The 27218-nt window shown below is 33.9% G+C and overlaps 1 protein-coding gene across 9 annotated transcripts in view; it reads right to left on the bottom strand.

Moving 5' to 3' along the window:
- The window catches only part of NLGN1 (neuroligin 1), a 910345-nt gene that overhangs the window by 482147 nt on the left and 400980 nt on the right, over window positions 1-27218 (bottom strand). For 5 of the 9 annotated variants that reach the window (XM_058426454.1, XM_058426452.1, XM_058426456.1 and 2 more), the window contains 2 exons: window positions 19864-19923; window positions 12275-12427 (listed from right to left, as the gene is read on the bottom strand). In XM_058426454.1, the coding sequence (XP_058282437.1) occupies window positions 12275-12427; window positions 19864-19923 (213 nt within the window). The remainder of the gene's footprint in view (window positions 1-12274; window positions 12428-19863; window positions 19924-27218) is intronic. The other 4 variants (XM_032753229.2, XM_058426457.1, XM_058426458.1 and 1 more) reach the window with 1 other exon arrangement.

Below are 27218 nucleotides of genomic sequence, written 5' to 3'. Positions count from 1 at the left end.
CACTCCAGCCTGGGCGAAAGCGAGACTCCGTCTCAAAAAAAAAAAAAAGGAAGCCTGTGTAAGCATATGGTTAATACACTTTACTACTCGCATTCCATATCACCAGCCACTCTTTCTACCTGCTCTGTATTCCTAGAAATGCATATCCTGAGAAGAACACACAGTGAATTCATTCATATGTTTACTGATGACTTTTGATTATGTATGCAGAGCAGTCTGTTGTCTTAATAAAATTGGAAAACCAGATAAGATCCAGTGTTTATTTTTTAATTTGGGTAGTGAATCATCTACCATATTAAGCAGTTAATATACATAACCATAGCAAGTAGATTGGTATTATGCATACCAAAGTAAAGACTAAGCTGCTTATGCCACGGGAGCAGAGAGAAGAGAGGGATCAATGAAGCCCAAAGAATTGAAGGGAGAGAGATAATTGGGCTACAACGATTGAGAAAGATGGGTATTTGTGGCAGGTCTGCTGTTGGAAAGGATCGTCCTAGGCAGTGAGGAGTCTAGTATGGCCTGCCTGAAAAGGCTTCCTCAGAAACCAATAGAAGGTAAAGTTTGACAAGAAGAAGAGCAAAGTAATTCAGCAGATCTGGAATGACAGGAAAACTGTGGAATGGATCCCAGAGTCAGTGAGAACCGTTTAGAGATGTGGAGCAGCGGAAAAGCTAAAGAAAACTGGTGCTCTTGCATTAAAGTAATTTGCCTGGTTGTGGTGTGGGATGAAATTGGCATGTGAATTTAGGTCTGGAGTTTGAGGGGTCAGCCAAAAACCCACTTGATAACCCAAGGTGAGTAGGTAGTAGCAATGGGAATAGAAAGAAGAAAACTAACATAAGGTGATTTAAAAAATGAACTCTGCAAATTAAAACTAAAAAGACAAAGGAAAAGGAGTAGTAACCATATGTTTACAGAGTAAGTAGTTCAAGGAAAGACTTTAGAAATCCCTTTCTAAAGGATTTTAGAAAGAATAAACAAGATGTCTTGGCATATGAAATTGCACTATATTTTAAAGGCAAATCAGTAAATGTGGGCAGAACATCAAAGATCATGACACCAGGTCATGGGAAGGTAAGGGAGTACTGCCTTAGTTCCTTACTGAAAAAAAAAAAAAAAAAAAAAAAAAAAAGAACTATTCAAAGGCAGAACAAAATTAAAAAGCAAAATCCAAGCCCTCATTGTCTTTTTGTAACAGAGAGAAAAAACTGACCCTGGCTGAAGAAAAGACCCGTATCTTTGTTGTTAAAAAGTCAGTAATGCAGCTAATTTATTACACTTCATGACTTTTCTCAGAGTTATAGGCAGGTGAAGAAGAGAACGTTTTATTTTCTCTGCAAAGTTCCAAGGTTACCTGTCCATTCCACAGATTAAATATCTACCTAAGGGCTAGTCACTCTCCTGGGATATATTCCCTGTGTATTTTCTATTTTACAAACCAGTTTTGCTCATTTAATTCAGATGGAGAACTTTGCCTGGTTGGTTGTGGGTGGTCTGTTTGTTTGTCTGGATTTTGCATTTTTCCACAGTTGCTTTTTTATACGATTTGTTTTGCTTCTAATTATTTTACAGCTTTAAGATTATTTCAAAATATTTTATGTGTCTTGTAATATTTAATTTTGTAAATGCATGCAGGAAAAACTCATAAAACTGTGCTGAAACCCTCAGTCTACATTTCAAAAAAATTAATTTTTGTAGCACATTGTTCTTTTGGAAATACAACTTATCAAAATTTGTATTAATGTTTTGTTTATTTGATTAATGTCATTTTTTTCTCACTCACTCTGAGGTCCAGAGACGAAGGATCGAGGCTGACTTTTTTAACATTGTAAACACCAATAATTAGAAGGCTATAGTGGGTGCTTAATAAATGTTTGTGGAATTAATGAAAGAATAAATGAATGAATGAGTTAAAAGGATGACTTCTCTGAAAGAAAGCTAAATGTATTTTTGTTTATTGTTTGGTTAGTTGTAATCCTATCAATACCTGGAAATGGTTGTTGAATTCCAGTCCTAGAAGAATGCTTTAACTAGGAATGAGGGAAATTTTGATACTATGTTCTGTAGTCTTATTCCAAATAACTGATCTTAACAACTTGAGAAAATCATAAACCACATATTCTCAAATTCCTCCCAGAATTTGCCCAAACACTATTAAGACAATAATTAAAAATAATAAGATATCCTTTTTAGGACAACTCAAAACTTAAATGAAGCCATATTAATACCATAGAAACATTAAGAAATAAGGAGGCATCATGATACAAGTTACTATATTATAATCTCTCATATTTGCCAGTCTCTGAAATATAACTGATATTGATTCTCACTCCTTCAAAGCAGGCATTCAGAAGAACTCTTCACAATGCTGGTTTGATTGACTCCATTATTAAAATAAAGGAAGAAAAACTGCCAAAATCTGTGTTGCTCTTTGTATAAAATATAGATTCTTATACTTACCTGAGTGAGTCTAGCCTCAGCAGGTCCCTCAATCTTCTATGAGCAAAATATCTGCCTTCCATTGACTACCAACCGTCTCACTTTAATGAGGTATTAGCTGTGCTTTTTGTATCCACAGCAGAATGTCAGCTTTGATCAAGGTCTAGGCCTACCAAAACATTTTTTAAATGCAGATCTAATCATGTCCCTTACCTGCTCAGTGTCTTATCATTGTTTCTGATTGTTCATAGAAGTCCTAAATCTTTAACAAGGTGCTGCACAGCCTGCTGCCTATGTTTTTAACCTTATTTAACACTGAGCATTCCAGCTGAGTCTGCTCAGCTCTGTTAGCATGCAAAACTGTTTCCTTCCTCTGGTTTTCACACAGACCCTCTTTTCTGCCCACAGCTCTGCCTTCTCCACTTTACGACCATATCTGATCAACACCTATTGACTCTTGAGATGCAGTTTAAATTCATTAACAAATATTTTCTGATAAAATATCCTATGCCAGAAACTATTTTGGGCTTTGCGGAGCTAGACAATAACAAAATGAACAATACCAATATAAACAGAAGATAATCAGGGATGATAACTGTAATGCAGTAATGCGGACAATTTTAAAAGGGAGATGGCATGAAGTGATGGCTCTTGTTAGATTGGATGAACATGGACGATCTCCCTGAGAAGATGACATTTAAACCAAAATCAGAATGATAAAGAACTGGCCCCACAAAGCTCTGGGGTAGAGGAAACACCAGGCATATAATGCCTAAAATGGGAGAAAGTTTGATGTGTATGAAGAATAAATGACCACTGGAACAGACAAGAAGAGTGTTTTGAGATGAACTAAGAAATGCAGGCCAGGACCACTTCATGAGGGCTTTTGCCAGACAAGGCAGGGATAAAGTTTGAATTTTATGCTAAATGAATAATGGAAAGCCGCTAGAGTGGGTTAAGCAGAGAAGTGAGCTGTTATAATGCATGTTTTTAAAAGATAATTTTGCTGATTTAAATCTAGCATTTTAGAAAACTTAGAAAAATAAAGAGTTTTTACTTGATCATCCAGATGGATAAGGCCAATGACATCAGTACAGTGTTGCGTTGAGAGGTTAGAATCCTGGCTCCACCACTGAATGCTGTTTAGCCTGTGTGACTGTAAATACATTAGTTAGCCTCTCTACTCACTTGTTTCTGCATTTATGAAATCTGGAAACTAACAATGCTATCTCATAGAGTTGTGAGAATTTAATAATGCAATCTATGCAAACTGCTTAAAACAAATTTTGGAATATAAGTCTTCAATGAATGTGGCCACTATTACTATTGCTCTTGTTGCAATGATTATTAGGTTATTATCGACTTCTACAACTAGGCTATAATCTTATAATAATTATAATTATAGTATTCGATACTTATAATTAGATATAGATTTAATTATAACTATTATTAAAAATTTAAATATATAATAGTATTTCATTATTGACTATATTATAATATTTATTATAAATTATAATATACTTTTGTAAATATATTTAATTAACTATTATAATTAATTATTATAATATAATTTAAGGATTTACACAATATCCTTAATAACTAACAGAATGACATAATAATATTATAACTTAGTTGTGGAAGTCAATAAGGAAAGGAGGTCTGAGAAATTCAACATATTTCAGCCATGTTAAGTTTGAGATATTCATTAGCATCTACATGGAAGGGTTGGTACACAGAAGTATATGAAAGGCTGGAGGTCTGAGGAAGGGTTAGTCTTGAAGATACAGTTTTGAAAAGTCACTTCCACAGAGATGGCATTTGGCAATGCACAGGGTTCCTTAAGGCCTATCATAGAGAGAGAAGGATAGAGAGCCAAGGATTATGCTTACTTGCACAACATTTAGAGGTCAGGGTAGTCAGCAAAGGAGACTGAGACGAAGCAGTCAGGGAGGTAGGAGGAAAATCCTGGGTGACACCACGAAACAAGCAGGCCAAAAAAGGAATGGTTAACTGTGTCCTGTGCTAAGAAGGGATCATACAAGATAAAAACAGAGAAGTGACTAATGGAGTTGGCAATCTAGAGGTCTTTGGGAATCTTGACAAGGGTTTTCTCAGTAGAGTATAAGAAATGGGGCTGGGTGCGGTGGCTCACGCCTGTAATCCCAGCACTTTGGGAGGCTGAGGCATGCGGATCACGAGGTCAGGAGATCGAGACCATCCTTGCTAACACGGTGAAGCCCCATCTCTACTAAAAATAAAAAAAATTAGCCGAGCATGGTGGTGGGCGCCTGTAGTCCCAGCTACTTGGGAGGCTGAGTCAGGAGAATTGCTTGAACCTGGGAGGCAGAGGTTGCAGTGAGCCACTGCACTCCAGCCTGGGTGACAGAGGGAGACTCTATCTTAAAAAAAAAAGAAAAAGAAGGAAGGAAGGAAGGAAGGAAGGAAGGAAGGAAGGAAGGAAGGAAGGAAGGAGGAAGGAAGGAAGGAAGGAAGGAAGGAAGGAAGGAAGGAAGGAAGGAGAGAAAGAAAAGGGAAAGGAAAGGAAAGAAAAGAAAAGAAAAAAAGAAAAGAAAAGAAAAGAAAAGAAAAGAAAAAAAGAAAAGAAAAGAAAAAAGAAAATAAAGAAAAGAAATGGAAACTTGAATGTTACCTCCTCAGGGAAACTGCTCTGTGTTTCTAAAATAAAGTAGCTCCCTTCTCATTGCACTATTTCTCTAGAATTTATGTAGGTAATTGCTAAGAAAATTAACTTTGCATTCAATCATTATCTATGTAAACTATATGATTTGTTTAATTATTTATTTTCTACCTTCCCTAAAGCTAACAATCTACTGATAGCAAGGTTCACATATATCTTATTTTTCACAATATCCTTAATAGCTAAGATAATGACATACATAATATTGCTCAATTTATAGAGAATAAGGGAATAAATGGCTGAACAAATAAATGAACGAATTACCTAAAACACACCATTTTTCTTCTTTTAACTAACATCCACAATAATTGACGTGCTTACTTTCAGATTTTTTCTATGTTTGGGGCATAAATGAATAGTTGTTTTTACTGCAGTCCACCTGAAACCATTTTGGAGGGAGTAAGGGAATAAAAATAATGAACAGTCAACTTTGCAAAATATCATTACCTATCTAAAGTTGTCCCCCGCACTTGCCGCCAAAGGACAAATAGTTTCTCTATTCCAGGAGCTCATTTTAGTACTCAATCTAAAATTGATTACCATCTAGCCCTTATTAAAACCTAGTTGACATAACATATTTGAGAGAAGAAATCTATGGATCAAATAAACCATCCATTGCTCTAAATTAGATTTTAGCTCTATCCTATTATAAGTGAAATCACCAAATATCTTACCCAGATTGCCTTTGGGTAGCTCTTTGCTAAAATGACATTATAGAAGTTATGAGCACTTGTGAAGTTATGACGCTATGGGGTGCCCCCCTTGGACGAGACACACACCCTGGGTGAAAGCCAGGGACCCCACGAACCCCGCGGGCCCGGCGCAGGGGCTGCTGGGAAGTCACGGTCGTCCGCGGGAGGACACAGGCCTAGCCCTCGGCCTCGCCGCTTTTGTTCCCCAGCTGCCTTTATTATGTCTTTGGCTTTTACAGAAGGTTACTATAAATAATCATATACTGAGAATGTTTTTGCACCTTATAATGACACTAAGACTATCAGACAATTCCTATATTGTCACGTTTCAGATAGAAGCAGTACAACCCATATGATAAATTCTTCTGTAGTACAATGTAAGAGAAACTATTATTTGCGTATTTTTTTCTGGTGTATATGTTTGTTTCCTTTTTGTGATTATGATAATTATGAAATTTAATCCATTATATTTTACTGCGCTTCTAGAAAACTAGGAAATGCATCTGTGTTCAACTGTTGTACATATTCATGACCTAACTTTCTGTATCCTTTTCTCTATAAGTATTACTATTCAAATATGATTTTACCAATCTATTTATTTGTGTGCATTGTCACCAATTACTTCCACTTTTTCAAATTAGTATGAATAAATGAAAATAAAAATAAAGATTGTCTTTCTCCCTTTCCTTCAATTAATCTCAAGGATAATCCACTCTTCGTGGCCTTCCTCCAGTACAACCATTTCCATGAAAACAGTCTGGACTCTATAGACAAACTGACTCCTTCTCTTTCTGCATCTCCAGAACGCATTTGGATGTGTTGTAGAATATTACAATCGTATAAAATTTAACATTTGTTTAAATATTACTCTTAAATATATGATCACACTTGAAGTTTTTTGTTTATTTGTTTTGGAGTTTGAGACTTTTGTTTTTTGGGGTTCTTCTAAAGAATCAGACAGAAACAAAAACAATGCAATAAACAGGAGTAACAATGACAAAACACTGTACCACTTGAGGAATTACTCCGTAAATCATGATCAATACACAGGCTTTAGCAAATTTCCTTGCTCCTAGGCCAATCAGATTCAAATATAAATATCAATTACTATATCCTTACGAACCCATCAGATATGCTACCCTTCCTTACTTTTCTCTCGCTCTGTTTTCTTTTTATATATCAAGTGAATCTATTCATATAGATCAATTAATAAATCAATATATTATAAATATAAAGTGGAATATCAATTATTATTCTCTATTTTTCTCCTCAACTACATTGAGAGCTCTTTTTTAAAGATAAAAATTATAGTGTCCTCACTTTTATCCTTCAGAAAAGGTGTATAATGCTGAAAACAAGTGTTACTGATTTGATGACTGACCACACCAAAGTTTTATATATACACACACACACACACACACACACACACACACACACACACACCCTTTTTAAGACAAGATCTCACTCTGTCACCCAGGCTGGAGGGCAGTTGTGGGATCACAGGCGCAACTGATCCTTCCGCCTCAGCCTCCTGGCTAGCCCGGAATATAAGCATGTGCCACCACACCTGGCTAACGTTTTGAAAATTTTTTGCAGAGACACAATCTCACCATTTTGCCCAGACTGGTCTTGAACTCCTGGGCTCAAGTGATCCTATTGCCTCAGCCTCCCAAAGTGCTGAGATTACAGGCATGCACCACCACACCTGGCCTAAAGTTATATTTATTGTTGCCATTGATCTAATAATACTTGAAGCATTATTATGGCATAGATAGTCTAATTTTAAGAATCAAAAAATTTCATTAATCATATCTAATAGAATAAAAATAAATTAAGGTGTTCATTAAACGTATATGCAGTAAAGTTAACAAAAGCTTGTTTTAAACAACTTAGCCCCACATAGAATTATAAAGTAAGCTAAATGTAATGTTTAAATATAAGTAAGTGAGCTAGCACTTTAAATTATTTTTTTCCATGGATGGGTGGTGTACATATTCAATTACCAAGTCAAATATTTAATTAGATCCTTTTCCAAAACTGTGCCAAATTTCCAGATAGATATCAGTACTTCTAAAATATTTAAAACTTTTTTTTCTAAAATAAATCACATGGGTTAGAATTATGAATTGCATAATTGCCTCCAAGATATTTATGTCAAGATAAAAGTAACTGATTAAATTTCCACCAGATTAAAATCTTGTTTGCCCAAGTAAGATCCTCACAGGGGTAATAAAATTTTTCTTTTACTCCAAAAGTAATTTATAGATTTATTCTAAATTTAAATAAGTGGTTGAAACATTTTAATGATAAATTACTTAATATATTTTTTCATGTTTGAGCTTTGTCAATATTATCATTTAAATAATTTCTATTTTAAAAAATGTTTAGTGGACAACATCTCATCTAATAGTGATTTATTTTATATTCTCTTTCAATTCTTATCTTATATATTCTATAATTCTTGTCCATAAGAACATGTTTACCCTAGTTACAATCAGAACATTTGATTTTGATTATTTCCCCCCTTTAAGAACACATCAAGTATGTTTCCCTGCATTTCTTTTCACTTCTTCTTTCTTTCTTTCTCCTTCTTTCTTTCTTTCTTCTTTCTTTCTTTTTCTTTCTCTCTCTCTCTTTCTCTCTCTTTCTCTCTTTCTTTTCCTCTCCCTCTTTCTTTTCCTCTCTCTCTCTCTCTCTTTCTTTTTTTCTTTTTTTACGGAGTTTCGCTCTTATCGCCCAGGCTGGAGTGTAATGGCGTGATCTCGGCTCACTGCAACCTCCGCCTCCCAGGTTCAAGTGATGCTTCTCCTGCCTCAGGCTCCCGAGTAGCTGTGATCCCGCCACCACGCCAAGCTAATTTTTGCATTTTTACTAGAGACGGGGTTTCACCATGTTGGCCAGGCTGGCCATCCACCCACCTTGGCCTCCCAAGGTGCTGGGATTACAGGCATGAGCCATTGCACCTGGCCATTTCTCCCTACATTTGTAAGATGATTATAAACCATACACTAGAATGTTTAAAAAACATTCTATAGTTACCCTACTAACAATAATTTTAAACATATTTAAGGACTATGTAACAACGTGTCAAATAATAGATGCTGAAGAAAGCAAATATGGAAAGTTTATGTCAAAACTGGCTGAGGACAAAGAATGTGTATAGTCAAAACTGAAAGAAAAGTTAAATATTTAGTGTATAAGAAGTGTGAAACTAAATGGTAGGAGGTCGCCAGGAGCTCTAACATGAAACTGGGGAGTGGGGTTAGCAGGCAGAGTCCAGCATTCCCTTCCCTCTTTGTCAATTTTATTGGGAACTTTTCCTATCATTTCGAATAGCATTTCCAGTGTGGGGGAAAATCATACACAACACAGTAAGAGTGATATTCTGTGTTACCACTCGAAAGGAAACCACTAAAGGGTGTTGGTAGAAGAACTAATTCTGATCTGTTACTAGCTTCTTCTGAGGAATGGTGGAGGTATTTTTTTCTTCTATTCTATTCTGACTTTGTAATAACAAATTTTTTTAACATGAAATCTTTAAACTGAAAAATTGGCAGCTAGATAGCTGTACGAATTTTCTAATTGAAACATTATCACATCTCCACTCATCACTAAAAACAACGAGCAAAAAACAAAACTTGTAAGATTCCCCACCACCTCCACATGGTAAGTTCAAATCAACACAAATTGTACTACCTGTTTCAGACATCCTGATTGTTCCAGCCAGTCGCCTCAAATCAATGATCTTATAATTACCCAATTTGTCCATTGGACCCCCAAATCTATTTCTTTCACACCAAAACACCCCAGTGAAAACACAGCTCAGGATTTCCTCGGATGTGGGATCATATCTTATTTCCTACTTAATCACTCAAGTGCAAATTAGACAGCCATAGTCTTGGATCCCACACCCAAGAAACCTTGGCTTACCTTTTTACTGTTAGACAAATTATTCACAACATCAATCTCAAAAGTCTACAGTCTTTATTGTTGCAGTTCTCCTGTCAGATGAGCTGCTGATCTTGCTGTGGTGTGGCACTCATGCAAAGTATGCTGAAACAAATGTTCTGATAACTTCTTTTTTATGAATTAATTTATTTAAATACATTTTCACAATACCCAACATATATTTTTGGAAAAAAGTGACCAGAATACATCTGTTCGAGAACTAATGTCTTAAAGTCTACCTAAACAATGTTTCACAGAGTTTATGTTTTGTCATGTTGAGAGGAGGCCTATCAAGGACAGCCTTCGGCTTGTTATCAGTGTATAATGTGTTTAAGAGAAATAAAGGAGAGGAGACAATTAAATGTTATATTCTAGGGTACAGTAGAGCCAGAACAAATATTTAACACTGGGAAATCATACTTCAATAACATCAACACTGTCTGCTCTCTGCTACTATCTAAACCAAGTGACTGACTGAGTTCTTTATATTTTAGCGAGTTAATCCATTGCCTTGCAATCCAATCCTCACAGTGTGGCATTTAAAATGGGGTATGGGCATGAATATAGGATTAAAATCAGGTCAAAGTCAAGTCCTCATCAGTTCCGAATACGTAAAAAGAAAAAGAATGGGTAAAGTTTATGTTAACATAACAACAAAGTTTATTTTATGAAATCTTGCTTTATATAAACAGAACCAATAACAGAAAGAGGCAAAAAAAAGTTGTGGCCAAAGCATTTCTTAAATAAAATAAGTATATATGAATAACTGGAGGTTCAAGTCCTTAAAAACACTGTTACCATAATTTAGCATTTCAATGTAAAGTTTTATCTGGCAAACTGGTCACTGCTCAGGATTTTCAACTTGAAAAATTAGAAAAATATAATAATAATAATCAACAAAAACAACTGAGCTCTCAACAATACTACAACTAAAATTCAATGCATTAAAATATTAAAAACCTTCCTTCCGATGAAAATATTCCATAGGAAACAAATGACAACATTAAGATTTAAGAATTCAAGATTTAAGATTCAAGAATTATTATGAGCAATTATTTATATGTCTTCTAATACACAGAGTTTTCATTGGTGGAAAGACACTCATCCCAGCCCACAGAAATCGTATGAACATTTGAAGCAATGGATGACTAGACACTACGGAGGAACTCATGTTTAATTGATCAATGCTACAGAAATATTTTATACCTACACTTACGCAGTGCATCTATGGTCATTCACCACACTCCAAATTTCAAAAAAGGAAACTAGAAAATGATTGAGACTTAACCTTCACATTGGTAAAATGTCGCATTCCCCCAGACTATACACTTGATTCACAAAAATTATTCTACCTTTTAAAATATTTTGTGATAAGCATAAACACAGAATTATGATTACATAGGAGTTACGATGACACTGAAGAGGAAAAATTCTGATTCTCAACATGGATAAAAGACATGATACTACCAAGGAATGAATATAATTCAAATTCCTTTTTTCAGAATATTTTAGATAATAAAATGAAAGAGTGAGGTGCTTCCTTGTGTATAAACAACATTATAATTTATACTTCTTCAAGTCTATAGTATGGGATAAGACTTGGAGGACAATTAAGATTAAAAAGTTAAATATTTTGTGGATGCATTGTGCTATTTTAGCAAATTCTGTTAATTAAATACATCACAGATAAAGATGTTTTACTAAATCATACAGTAATTTTACTCCTCGAATTGTGGTAATACTATAACAAACAAATATATGCTAGAATAGCAAGTTTATCTTTTAAAAACTGGTTATTATATAAGATAACATGCCTATCTCAGAGTACCTAAGTTATTTTATAAATAATATTTTGTCTATACTTTTCATCAAAGCTAAAAATCTCCACTTTGTGTTTATCTTATCAGTCTTTTGGCAAGAGTATACATCATTGAACTGAATTCGTTGTTACTTTATAAAATCAATGTATGTTTTTTCAAATTAAATAATTCAATCAGAATACATTCAGAAAAATATTACTAATTATTATGGAACCAAAATAACAACAACAAACCAAGGAAACCTCCATCACAATGGCAAACAATCATTCCCAAAAGCGAGTCCGTATACATACTCCAGAAGAGAATGTAAACTTAGTCTTAGCTCACGCCAAACCTCAGGCAATCTTATAGTATTGTAAACAGAAAAGCAGAAGAAGGAAATATTTGTTCAAAGATGAACTCTTCTTCAATAAGGCCCTGCCATTTTGTCTGTCATAGTTTTATAAACCAGGAAGTACATTCCATGACAATGTGAATAATTTCATCATCTTTTAGTTTCACATCTTAAAACCAACCTATAGAATTCATTGAAACTATAAAAAATTTGGGTTCAAGAACGTCCACAAGCATATAAAAATGGGTGAAACAAAGCAAAGCAGAACAAAACAAGCCAAAACAAAACCATCACATACTTCATGGATTCATGGTGAAAATGAAAAAGAGACTCTTCTTACCAAGTACCCCAAGTCGATAGTTGACTGTGATGACGATCACATTGCCATAACTTGCCAAGACACTTCCATCATATAAATTTCCAGTACCTTCCATATATGAGCCACCATGGATATACACCATCACTGGTTTGGGACCCCCACTGTCCCGAATATCTGGAAAACAAATGGTTGGCAATCGTTCTTATCTTCAAAAATAACACACAATGAAGCAGAGAATACATTTTCCATCTTAGTGAAAAGAGGGCATAATTTCAACATAGTTCTTAAACTGCTGTTTTTATTAAAGTGTTTCTTAAGCAACTCATATAAATAGCTATTGTGGAAATAGCAATAGGCATCCATTATTTTCTATCAAAATTTTGTTTACAAGTTGCAAACTGACTTATAAAACTTAGACAAATTAAAATTAGATGTGAATTTTAGTGCATTTTGATTAATTCCTCAAGTGACAGTAAAAGCAAAAGAAATAGAATGACAATGATTCTTAGGACTATTTTTTAAAAATATGACAGACTTCACACGACATTTATGAGCCATAAACTAAAGACAATGGTATTATCGCTACTGTGAATAAAAGAATCTGTTTATCCTTTCTTATGTACTGTAAAGCTTTGTGTCAAATGCAACATGATTACATCAACTCATTTATGCTCCAATTTGTGAACATAATTACAGTATTGTGTTATGCAAGATGTTTCAGTTTACTACCTAAGTAATGTCAGATGAATATTTAGGCAGTAAAGTCATGTACATCTGTGCTCCTCTTGCTGCATTTAGGGAAATGTCATTAGGATGATATTTTTTAGGAAATTCAGGACATCCAGTATACCAGCTCCCCTTACCCTTTGGAAGAAGAGAACAGACAAATACTTTTTCACTTTCTTTGTGTAGCTAATATACTCTTCTTCTTCACACTTTGGCTCTATGTTTTATCATGTAGACATGGGATGGGATAGAGCTAAGTTCAAGTGTAAAGTGTCAAAATTTAGGGTTAAAGTGATTTCTACAGCTCTGAATTTTATTAAATATATTTGCTTTTCTCATACTTTTCCTGAATTATGTAATTTTCAACAAGGATCTAGAAATAATATATAAATAAAACATAATTTTAATAGTATGAAAAATGCACTGATTTCTTTGGATAAGCCTAACTGTATATCAGCAAACATAGTTTTATCTACATATTATATAGATTGAAATATTTGAACTATTATATGTATGCATATATATGGCTCTGAATATATACATAAATAAAACATTACTATTATGTAATAGCCCATGATCTCTTATACCCACAATTGAAACAAAATTACATCAAATGTATTATCTTTTTTAATGCCAATATTAAAAAGTATAATTTAATAGTATGTTTTTGTTCCTTTGCTTTTGAAATTTTTATCACATTTAACTCTCCAACATCCTTATAATCGAGGTGCCAGTTTTCAGAATGGACTAACAGAATTCGAATTTATTGAAAGAACTAACGATTACTTAGAGATTGCTTTGCATTTTTTGTAAAAAAAATAGAATGTGGAATGTAAATGCCTTGATTTCTCTAGTGTAATAATAAAGTGATTTCTTTAAATGAAGAATCATTTTAGGTTCAAGAATTGCAGCTCACCTTGGTTGCCCAGATTTTAGAGTTGGGGAAATGGCTCATTGCAGAACTTAACAAACTTTTTTAAAGGACTATTTAAATTTGACTTAATACCAGTGTATACAGTTACTAGTACCCCTCTAATCCCCCAAAGGTATATTTGAGAATAATGTCTTGTTTATAAGTAGCGAGGGAAGGATACTTTGACATAGGAACCATTCACTAAACACAGACACATTTAAAAGGAAAATCTACATTTATTTTCTCCTTGAAACCTTGGGAGAAAAAAACAGTATTCATTCATTTATAAAGATTTGGGGGCTTGTGGAGATGTTAGACTTACACAGAGAAAGTAATCCTTTTGAGACTGTTAAACTGTGCACCTTAAATGCCTCTTTGCTACATACAGTTTCAGCTTCTTATTTTTCTAGTGTGGCTGGCACTGAAGAAGCAATAATAAATTATTAAACTGAAATCATTAACTGACTGTTCACAGCAGACACTGTACTCTGCTAATTGTATGCTTGGAGGTAGCACAGAGGGAGGCTGTTTCAGAATTCTTCTTTAATTAAAATTACATAGAATTACAAAGCACCAACTGTGAACAGTAATGAAATCTTGGTAGAACCATTCTGTTCACCTGGAAAACAATACAGGCACACATTGAGAAGACCTGCCACGTTTTATATTTAATAACAGAATTAAGCGGACATTGTCAGAAAACAATGAAAATATGACAATGGATTCTAGGAGCTATTTTCAGTGGTATCTCTATTTTTCTTTGAAAATTAGGCTTAAAAGGATTACTGATAGTTTGGGTTAATCTTAATTTTTAATTTGCCTTTTCAAACTTTACAAATTTCGGCCTTGCCTAGTAACTTAAGATATTGAGCAGTTCTTTTCCATAAAGTTATCTAGGATTCTTATGCTGTGTTCTGAAAAATATTTTTCATTTGAAGTAACCCTGAGATTTAGGTTATAAAAAGTATTATTAGGCTGGTGCAAAGGTAATTATGATATTTACTAAAATAGGTAAAATTCTTGGACATAACAAACCTTAATATTGTTAACAAAGTTTGAGAAACCATAGAAACTTTGGACATTTTCTGTTACAGGAAAAAATTGGAAGCCTTTAATAGTGCATTGTCAGAGTGGTTCATCTTAGGCGTTATTTTAATTTTATTTTTATTTTTGAGACGGAATTTCGCTCTTGTCACCCAGGCTGGAGTGCAGGGGCGTGATCTCAGCTCATTGCAACCTCCACCTCCAGTGTTCAAGCTATTCTCCTGTCTCAGCCTCCCGAGTAGCTGGGATTACAGGCACCCACCTCCATGTCTGGCTAATTTTGCATTTTTAGTGGAGATGGGGTTTCACTATGTTGGCCAGACTGGTCTTGAACTTCTGACCTCAGGTAATCTGCCCTCCTCAGCCTCCCAAGTTGGGATTACAGGTGTGAGCCACCATGCCTGGCCAGGCTTTACTTTGTATAATGTTTTATTACAAATTTCTATCTTAGGCTTAACTTTTATGCTTAGTTTATAGGGTTTTTTAATGTAAATAGCAGATCTAAAGAGTCTCAATTATAACTATTTATTTGTTTTTGGAAAGAACCAGACCCTTTATAAATAAAACTAATATATCAGATAGCCTACCATTGAATACCATCTGCTAATTCCATCATTGTAATAATAATGTTGAGGGGGGCATTTATCTTCTGTGCAAATAAATGCAGCTTATTAATTTACAATTAATTTTTCAGAGGCAAGTTGTCTCTTTAAGCCTTTACATATTTAACCACCTATAAATATGGTGGAATTTGTGAACTATGAATTTTCACTTAAGATTTTTTACTTTGCCTAAACAGCATCTACTGACTTTACTAAAATCATAAGAACACTCTCAGAAATTTTAAAATACTAACTCAGTTCCAGTGAAAGTACAAATGTTTGTCAGGCATGTTTATAATTTCCGTTATTTGCAATGGTTTTAAGCCTTACTAAACACAAACATTTAAATCGAGTTCAAGTTAAAAAAAAAAATTGGAGTCTGAGTAAACACCTTGATTTAAAATTTTAGTACCTATTTTATCTTTCTTACAGACCAAAATTTTAAGCCAATGTACCAAGTGTCAATAGATCTAGAGCAGTTAATGGGGATTTATTTGTGCCTGACAACCAGAGTTTGAAATTACAACTTCCATTAATGATCTTAGTGAATAATTTGTTAGTGATATAATCATTAAATATGTTTACAGGTTTTTTTTTCATCTTAAAGGACGCATGAAGTATTTAATTGCCCATATTTTAGAGTTTTTAGGATTAACAGTTTTAAAATTGTGAAGTATTGCCTCAATTAAATCTTTCTCTATTATAAAAAAATACATTTCAAGGCAGACTTTTGTGCCTCCAGTCATTTTTATGAACCTCAAGTTATCATTCAGAACCACTCAATGAACATAGAAGTGTTGGCTGAATTTCTGCTTGTTAAACTGGACATAACAGAATTAAACACATCTTTTTAGCTTAAAAATATTCAAAACCTACAAAAAATTGTCTTAAAAGGAACTACATAGGATATATAGGATATAAAATTGCATTTAAATTTTTTTTTTTTTTTTTTTTTACGGAATCTTGTTCTGTGGCCCAGGCTGGAGTGCAGTGGCACAATCTGGGCTCATTGCAGTCTCCACATCCCGGATTCAAGCAATTCTCATGCCTCAGCCTCCTGAGTACCTGGGATTATAGGTGCTTGCCACCATGCCAGGCTCATTTTTTTATTTTTAGTTTCACCATGTTGGACAGGCTTGTCTCATACTCCTGACTTCAAGTGATCTGCCTGCCTCGGCCTCCCAGAGTGCTGGGATTACAGGGTGTGGAGCCACCACACCCAGGGTAAATATTGACATGTTAATATGAAGGTATTATTAGCACCATTAAAATTTTTAAAAATACTTCTTAAATTTTTAAAGTAAATTGGTAGAAACCTGGGATGTTACTTTGAACCATTTTTGTCACTTCAGATTAGTCTTGTTTTTAACTATGGAATTGTCTTAAAGACATACAATTCTGCCAGGCGTGGCGGCTCACACCTGTAATCCCAGCACTTTGGGAGGCTGAGGTGGGCGGATCACCTGAAGTCAGGAGTTCGAGACCAGCCTGGCCAACATGATGAAACCATGTCTCTACTAAAAGTACAAAAATTAGCCGGGCACGGTGGCAGGTGCCTATAATCCCAGCTACTTGGGAGGCTGAGACAGGAGAATTGTTTGCTTGAACACGGGGGCAGAGGTTGCAGTGAGCCAAGATCATGCCACTGCCCTCCAGTCTCAGTGAAAAAAGGAAATTCTGCCAAAAAAAAAAAAGATATACCATTCTTTTTGTTGTTATAAAACAAATGAAAAATGATATAATTGTGTTTGACCAAATATGGCAAAAGAGTGATAACAGGGACAGGGACACAAACAAGAATTAGAAGTAAAGAATAGTGCTCCATAAAGAAGCCTTCCATCAGGGTAAGTGAGTGAGTGGCAAGCCCCGGGAATACGGCCGGTGGCCTCACAATTCAGTGGCTGAGACTGGGACCTGAAATCAAGCATAGGTGGAGGGGAACTGGGAAGTAATGGGGAATTTCACATAAGTGATCTGATGACCTGACTTCTGACTGATGTAAATGAAGTTACTTATCAAGTCCTTCATATTTGTTGCTTTATGTCCAGTGATGTTGAGTCAACATTTGGAACAAATTCAATATTGAGCACAATTTTTATTCACAGTCACATCTACAAAATAATGATAAAAAGAATTGAGTTAAAAATGCTCAGAAATTTCTATAAAAGGTTTCTTTTCCCCTGTAGGATATCTGAATTCATCTTTCTTGTCTTCAAAACAATTATCTGAAACAACACAGAGGAAGAGACCGAACTGGAATTGACTGCTTTGACATTCTATGCTTTTGAGTATTTAAAAATATTTATTGTTCGATAACTCTTGTGACTGAATGGCTTAGTACTTAACCTGAATACTACCTGACATTTTAATAGGGTTTTAGGATATTTTAAATGGCTATTTAAAAATGTTAAATGTGCTTCAAAACATGTCTATAAAATAGATTCAGGTTTACACAGCCTAGCTATGATCGCTCAGACTTACCTACTCTAAATAGGTAAATGCCTTACTTCATGCTGTTTTAACAAAAGGGAAAAAAAACACACATTAAATAAGCAATCAAAATATTTTTAAAATAGGAAAATAATGTATTTTAACCCTTTGCCTAAATTGGGAAAATTTGGCCTTTACAAAGATACACATGAAGAAGTCCTGTATGCTTTCAGTATTATTTAGATAACAAATTCTAGGAGTTAAGGATTTTCAAGGGGTTCAAAAAGTCCCAAAGCCTGAAAGTGGAAGTAGTCTTCTTATAGCTTTGGAAACAGCAATTAATGTTCTACAATGTCACAAAATATCCTGAATGTTTGAATGCATCAAATTTCGAATAGTGTTTAAAAATATCAGAATTTGCATCTTGATAGTATAAGTTTATTTTTAGCTACTTAACATTCAGAATAATAACTCTTGGACAGCGATAATGATTTATTTCAAATATTAATGACTGCTTTGTGTTTAATCTTTAATCCACTGCTGGTGTTCGTGGTAAATGAATATTTAATCAAATGTCATACATTTCATCAAAATAATTCTTGTGTTTCAAAAATATTAACACCAAATATAATTTTTAAGTTCTCAATACTCTACCTCTGTAATTTAATTATCTGTTGTGAAGGAGTTTATTAAATGTATATATGTCAGTGAAAACAATGCAAATATTTTAGTAAAAATTTATTTACCCATAGTTCCCTTGTAACTCATGGAACAAACACTTCTGCTGTCCTGATTGTAGATTATTTTATTTTGGAAAACTTTTCTTACCAGATTATTATTTTTGTTATGAGATTTAATTTCTAGATTTCTGGCGATTACTTTGAAACCTGGGATTACAAAACATAACAAAATAAACAAACAAAAAACATAAACTTTAATCCTGATTGGAACCAAAAAAGATGAGCTCACTTTAACACCATGTAAATGTACAGTGAAATCAGAAATGTCAAGTCAATCTAGGTAGTGAGTTCATAGGTTTACAGAGTAAATCAGAATTGTATGTCAAATGAAAGTTGTAAGGAGAAACAATTTGGATATTAATGAAGTAGAAAATATTCTATTGCTTATAGTTGCAATGTTTCAAAATCAGAATATTTTATTTGACAATCTGGAAATTATGTCTCCTTGAAATTAAGAATATTCATTGAATCTTGTCTAAGAAAATAGCTACAAACTCTATCAAAAGTACTATAGGAGTCCAGAATACTTAAATGGTTGTACAACGTTTACTACAGTTTTCTAAATAGTTGTAATGCCTTTTCTTATGTATACAATTTATTTGCATTTATGTGACGTTTAAGCAAATCAACAGAAAACAGTATTTTTTACATTAAAATATATTGCTTAAGAAACACTTTATATTAGCTTTCAGCTTGTCCTTCATTTTATTGGGTGTGTGTGTTTTTTTAAAACAAATGTCGAATGTAAAAATGAAACACATTTTAATATTCGGAAAAATATTTACATAGATTAGAAAACATGCAAAATGGGCACAGAGAGACTACAAGGGAGAGATTGTTAGTTCAAAGAAGGTGGACAAAATTCAGTCAAAATGTGGGATGAAACATATCAAAAGTCAGTTCAAGAAACAAAAAAAATGCCCCTCTTTTTAAAACATTTTAATGGTTGGCATCAAAATGTAAAACTGAACATTCATTTTTTTAAAAAATTAATACTCTATATTTGTATGTAACAACAAGCAAGAAGACAAAACACATCAAAAACGGGAATTAAAAACAACTCTTCAAAAAAAGACAAGAAGTAAAAAAATAGAAAGGGGTGGAAAAAGTGATTGAGGCCCTTGTCATGCAAATAGATTTGGTGAAAAAAAATACCTTCATCTTCAGCACCGTCATTATCACCTAAATCATCTGTCTGTTTCTTTGTAAGGGGACCTAGGATTGAGAACGGAGAAATGGAGGAAAAAAAAAAGACAATTCAAGAATAAACAAGACTGAGGGGAAAAAATAAATATCAATATTAAAATTCTCAAGGATATTTCCAAAAAGAGTGGGGAAGTAGTCACATCATAATTGATTACCTATTTTTGTTTAAGAAAAAAATCCCCTTCCCCAAAATATCTCATAGAAGATTTGGGTTGTAAATATATCCAGCATAAAAAATACATTATGGCTTGAAACTCAAGTCATGAGCAAAGAAATTAAAAAAAAAAAAAAATACCCATTGCATACAAAAAAGTAAACAGTTTTAGTAGCTGAAAGAACTTAATTTATTCAGTGTCTTTTCTAATTTAAATTGGTGGCAACATTAAAAAAGTAGGTCAAATTCATTCTTTAATTTGAGACCATATAATAACCTTAGAGAAGACAGAGATATGAATATTTTAAGTTGCTCTTTTTCTATTTTCTTCTTTTTTTTAAGAACATTAACATTTGGTTTTTACATATTTTTAATCCATACATTTTTCAAAACTGTGACTTTTTAAAATTACTTGTCATTACACAAATATTTCCCCATGTGTTTTCATTTAAATATTACTTGTGGATTTAAGACATTTGCATCCTGCACAAATGTATCACTAGATAGTCTCATCACTCGGCAGAGCAAAAGTTCGATCAGTAGAAGTCAGTGTTTAGCTATTAAGGTAGTTATTAAGTCAGGGCTTATATTTCATAATCAATTTAGTAATATAATGGAATTATGCCTTAGTGCAGTTTCATGCTCAGTATAGTTATTTATAATAGGATCATGTTTGAGGAGAATAATTGTATTAAAACACTGTGAATGTTTAATAAGTGTTTTTTTATACTTAACAATGCTAATTTGCAAGAATAAAGGAGCACACCAAAGAGGACGTCAAAGGGCATATGAAAGTAATTTTAAGTGTCACATAATTGACATACTCAGCACACAAAAAAGCAAGTGAAGTCCCACATTCTTTTTTTGTTTCCACAACCATTTAATTTGTATGACATTTAATAATCCTCATGCAAAAAGCAATCATTACAAACACAAGACACTCAAGTTAAAAGACAGCCAATCACATCGCAGTAAGCAAGAGAATTTTGTCATGCATAAAATAACAGTCATAGAAAAGGGAGGGAAAAAGAGACTGAAAGTCATGTACTGATTTCAATAATATAAATAGTAAAGAAGCAGGCATTAACTCTAAGCACATTTCATAGGGAAAGATTGTTAAACATTTTTAGAAAAATTTCTAAGTCTTTTCTGAGATTACTATTCATTATATTTGTAATTCCAAACTAAATTTACTATTATAACTCCCAAAGGATGAAAAACACAATCCCAGAAAACAGAGGGGAAAAAATAAGATATATTACAGTTACGTTTCATCAGCTCAGGGAGACAGCCTTGAGAAATAGTAACAACTTGTCAAAGATCAGAAGATTGGAAAGGCAGAGATGGATGAAGTAATTGAAGTAACCCATTGACTACCTCAATTGAAAGGTCATGGTTTCAAGGTCATTTCAAACACAGACAGGGAAACTGTAAACAATAAATTAAGTGATATGCTTTTATAATCACACCTGCAAGCAATTATTCCATTAACAGAAAACCTAGATAAAGCAATAATTTACATTAATTGACACTCAGTTGCAAGTTCACAGAAAACTACATTTATTTAACATGACCCTGTTTAAATGCAAAAGGCACGCTTAGGATTATTTGACATTCATGCAACAACATAGCTACATTTCTGAAAACTATACATATTTTTTAATTTAAATTTTAAAATGGCTGAATCAGAATATTATATTTAAAATATTTCCAATTTCGAAGCATCCCTCAAAATATTAGACTTCAAAAATTATATTTTCAAGCTTTTAATTTTTCTGTAATTTCTTAAAGACTGCAAAAAAATATACATTTCTATTTTCTAGGCTGCTATGTAGAAATTATGGTTTTATTTACTGGTTAGCAACACAATTTAAATGCAGTGGCATTTATTGCTGCCAAAACCACTATCTACTTTCCAATTTTAGTTAAATTACTTAATTTGCTTAATTCTTGGCTATATTAAGAAATCATTAATGTGGGCTCAAATTTTTTTTCCTGAATCATTAGTTTGCTAATATTTGGAGGCACGTGTAAAACCTATCACAATTAAATCACTGTCTTCATTTTGTTCGGGGCTCTGTAAGATCTCTCTCTTGAATGAGTCAGATGGAATTGTCTTTCTTTCCCCTCCTAGGGTACCCAAGTCAATTTACATGATTTCTATGAGGAATCATTCAGCTTATATAGCCGTTGAGCCAGTGCTTTCTATATACTTTACATGTATTTAGAACTGGCTAGCTCTTGGGCCTACATGAGTTGCCACAGTAAGAGAATTGTTGTCAAAACATCATCGCCCACTTCTTTGCATGTGGGACATGGTTCTCAGTTGCTAGTTGAGGGCCTATGTAGAGAAGTCATGGACAGTATATATAGAGTTTTTCCATGGATGCATGGTTGATGGATCAGTTTGTTTGCTTGTTTGTTTCTTGTTTATCGTTGTTGTTGTTTTATTTTTTGTTTTTTTGATACATTAGTTATTTTTACCTTCCTTACTTAGGAAACTGTGTGTCTCTTACTGATGTGAGATAATAATTGCATGCATGCATTGTATAGGACATCTTTTATTGTAATAAATCTGAAAAATTAGAAAGAAATACAAATATTGCTTCCGCATCATGGGGATATGATTATCCTGGAGGAGGATTAAGTCCAGTTCTCCCAATACACTGCATTTATTGATACTAAATAAAACGTTATTATTAGATGATAGTAAGTTTTTCCCATAGTACGAATTACAGCAGTATTTTAGTGATTTCAATATATCTGGGTGTTCTTAATATCAAGAATTTTTTACATATCTGATTTCTGAAGGTTCCCTAGGAAGAAGAGGGTTGGTAACAGTTTGGGGCAAAACTGACTATAAGAAGAAAGAAAACAGATTTCCTTTATCTCTATGCCTAAAGGCACTGAGAATAAATATCTACAGAGTTCAGGGCTGCAAACTGAGAAACTCCACATCGGTTTCTCTGAGGAAGCCTCAGTGGGGTAAACATATGCTTGTGGATTACCGCAACAGATCCCTACATGATCTCAAGATTCCCTCTTCCGGTGCTAGAAACAAAACACCACCTCTGCCTAGAGCTCCCTTCTTTCCTAGGGCATCCGGCTCTCTGGCTCACTTTCCCTTTGTTCTAAACTGTTACAGCTGATGTAATCACTCATGTCAAAACATTTTAAATGGAAAGAAAATATTGTAAAAGGTAATTGGCATTAATTTTTTATGAAAAGTAGACAGTCACATTTTAGACACCGTATTCCTGTAAATTGAGCACCATCATTTCCTCAAAGGGTAACACATTTATCCTTCAAATAGAAATAACAGAAATAACAGTTATTAACAACATTCTAACCACGGCTTATGCTTCTTTTAAACAACAAATACTGCATTTTCAATACAAGCAGTTTAAATGGATATCTCAAAGCACCAAAATATAAAGCAAATGAGACCACTAAAACCAGTGTGTAGAAGTGATTTATTCTACCTTGAAACTCTATTGGGTCTGTCCGCCCTGAGGAACACACACATAACTCTCATTAGAGTTAATAGGAAAGTAGACCTCCTGTCATTTTGAAAAGGAGTGAGAGTAATTACTATACTTTATATCTCCTATGGGCAATAAATAAATTCAGTGGTGAAACAACAGGACTAATCAAGGTAAAGGGAACTCCTAACCATGAACTTTGAACTCATTTAATTCCAAAATAGTTCCTTTTCGATTAACATGAGCATAATTCAAAGTATGGGTTCTTGTAAAGGACGTGCGATGCATTCTTACATTTCAGAATCCGACCAGAGCCTTTTATTTTTTAAAAAAGGAGTAAAAATATCAGCGTTTCTCTGTAGTTAACAGGAGAATAATTATGAGCTCTGAAATAATTACTATCCACCCATATTAATGCTGCTTTTTATCATTCCCTTTGATGAAGGGCTAATATACTTTGGGTCTCAAATACATTAGAACTGATTATAAATTCCTTCATTATGGGTTCAATTCAGCAGAAATTATCCATACTTTGTGTCACACATATCTGCAAAAGGCAAGTAGGTTGAGGGTATTATTAGCTCCCGCCTTAGAAAAGCTGGCCATAAGAAATGTGTCCTTCTCAAGGGAACAAGCCTCTGAATTTTTTAGGATTATTTAGAGCTTCTGGCTCCAGTGGTCCCACCATGATAGATGGAAAGCCCTGGCTAGTGACCTTGTTCTTTTCTCCTGTCCTCTTGACCCAGCAGTCTTTGAAGTAAACTGATTGTAAAGCATCCCTAAGGCCATTTTTACAAAATGAGAGAATTTAAGATATTGCCATTGTTGTTCTGGAGCAATTGGAAGCAGGCTAAATATTCTCAAGGATGTATTCTCTTGGGGTGAAATTTAGTTTATAAAACTTGAATCGAGGATATGAAAAAAATCTGTGTGTTCCATATGGAGAACAATGCCAGAATTCAATGCATTTTAAGTAACAACAGGATTATATTATTATATTTGACTTTTTCGACCTGACAAACATTAAAATACAATGGTTTTAAGAAATTAGATATTATGACAGTTGTCATTGCAAAGTTATTGAATTTTATCCATTGAAATTTAGTTAATTTGATATAACTAAAATGAATACATACCTTTTGAGAATACAGAAATCAGTAAAAGTCACTGATTTGGAATCATTCTCGCTAATTTGATATTACTATATTTATTCAACAAAAAGTTATCACACTTTTAAAACTATTGATTATATGACCAGATATAAAGAAATCATAGCTGAAAAATAATTTTCTTTCTGGAAAATGTTTCAGTTAAAGGGGAATTACATTTTTGAGAATGTCATACATTTGTATTATGCTAAACTAAAAATGTAATGCAAGCCACTCCAATGAGATATTGGAAGTGAATTTTGGAACACCTGATTATTTAAAAAAGAATCCGTATCAGTGCAAATCTTGGTGGTGGTGCTCTGTCATTCATGACAATGAGTGTCATTTAGGTGAGCTGCCTGTTTAGGCTAATGGCTCCTATGTACATATGTTTTGGAAGGAAACAATTACCAAGGGTCTGAAAGACACAGACATGCCCTATGTTTATTTTTGTGTTGGAAGAAGACACATAAACACAAAATATATTCCTTCAGACAGTTTTTCAGAGGCAAGAGCACAACTTAAGATATATATATATATATATATATATATATATATGAGAATCTTATGTTAAAGTCAGGAAAGGGGAAAAGAGAATTTTTCTCTGGTCTAGTACGTTGAGAAGAGCTCATTTGTATTTATTTAAAAAATAGCTTTTCTCCATAAATTACCTTGATTACATAACACTTTGATGTCAAAAGCAATTCCATCTGGAATAAAAAATGATAGCATCTGGGGAAGAAAGAATTTAAGTAGATAAAAAGTAAATAAAATAGACTAACCCCTAACCTGAGCATCAGGAAATTTGCAAAGCTCATTATTTTTTTAACACTATATTTGTTTGATTTTTTTTACATGCAGATGCAGTATTTCTACAGCCTGAAGAATCTCAAACTGATGTTCCTTTTATTCTGGAAAAATGCTTCTGTATACTCTATAAACCCTTTCACACTTTGTGAAGACACACTCTCCATTGCCCTGACTTTCTGAGTATTATCCAAAGTTGCACCTAGAGCAGGAGTCTGGTGAGAACACAAGTGCCACTAGATGTCCAGAGCTATTTCAGTGAAGATGGGATTGGGATGACATCAATAATCCAACCTCCCTGCCATGGTTTCGATATTCTGTCATCCAGCTGTTTAACAAATATATGGTACATTAGGCATGAAGGATACATAGAGGAACAAAACAGGCAAGACAACTACACTCATGAAAATTAGATCTCAGCAAAGAGACATGAAGCAAATATACATAAACATATACCTATAAATTGTGATAAGTGTCAAGGAAAAAGTCTTGGTGCTATGAGATATTATACAAGGTGACCTGGCTGAGTCTGGGAAGTCTTCAGTGACTAGGTGCAATGTGGCCTGAGGGCTGAAAGATGAGTAAACACCAGGCAGGCAGAGGGCTGGGTATGAGGAGGTAGGGCAGAAAGAAGATTTCAGGGAAAGAAAATAGCACATAGAAAGGCGTCAAAAGAGAGGAAGCCTGGAGGTCAGTGTGGCTGGCATACAAGGAGTAGAAAAGAGCGTTGTGGGTGATGAGGACAAAGAGCCAGACAAGAATCAAGTGGAACACGCAGCCCCTTCAGCTGAAGGATTTTTTTATTAATCTTAAAAGCATTGGAAGCCATTTACAGGGTTTAAGCACACACTGATAAACTCTGCCCTATCTGAGTCTTAAACACAAGAATCAAAAAGAGGCAAAATCATTCTCAGAAATATGACAGGGAATATTTTATATAGAAGCCTGCATTATGTTCTCATCAGACAAGAATAGCTTTATGGAAGTGAAATTAGATGATGAAAAAGGAGCCTCTGAGGTCTTACTCCATTTGTGTTTGTAAGTAAAATTAATGTCACCAAAAAGTAAAATTCAAGACTCTAGCACTTCTGAAATTTTATAAATATTTCTAAAGTTTTGATTAAATATGTATTTAAAGTTAAATTCACTTTGCCTGAGAATTAACATATTTTAATTAATCTTATATTCATACAAAGATACAATATTCTGCAACAATTTCTACTTGGATGTCTCACCAACATCTCAGTACAACAGGGATGACCATCATCTCCACCTTCAAAGCCCATTTTCCCTCCAGCATAGGTCTTGCTTTCAGAGGTATAACCCCCTCTATCTCTAAACTCTAAATCTAGAAATAATATTTAACTATTCCCTCTTTCTTCCTTTGCTCTCATCATATTTCATCAGATTTCCCAGAGAAATCTCATTCCTATCATTAAATACTCTCTACTGTTAGCCTAGTCAGTGGCTACCATTACCACATGATTGAATTACTGTAGAAAGCTCTTGGTTGCTTCCACCATCATGCAGACTCTAGACTCTCTCCCAATCCATTTTGTATTCAATGGGTTTTTTGAAGTTGTAGTTATTAATAGTGGCAAACCCAAAGAGAAAGAAGATTTAATCACTGTAAATTAACATCAGCTAAAATGTGCACACATTCAACTCCTTCTGAGACTAAAATTGCAGGCACTCTAAGGGAACTAAGAGGAA

The sequence above is a fragment of the Hylobates moloch genome, unplaced genomic scaffold (genome assembly GCF_009828535.3).
Source record: "Hylobates moloch isolate HMO894 unplaced genomic scaffold, HMol_V3 SCAFFOLD_13, whole genome shotgun sequence".
Taxonomy (NCBI): Eukaryota; Metazoa; Chordata; class Mammalia; order Primates; family Hylobatidae; genus Hylobates; species Hylobates moloch.
The sequence above is the reverse complement of the archived record's forward strand: the minus strand, read 5'-3'. Positions and strand labels throughout refer to the sequence as shown.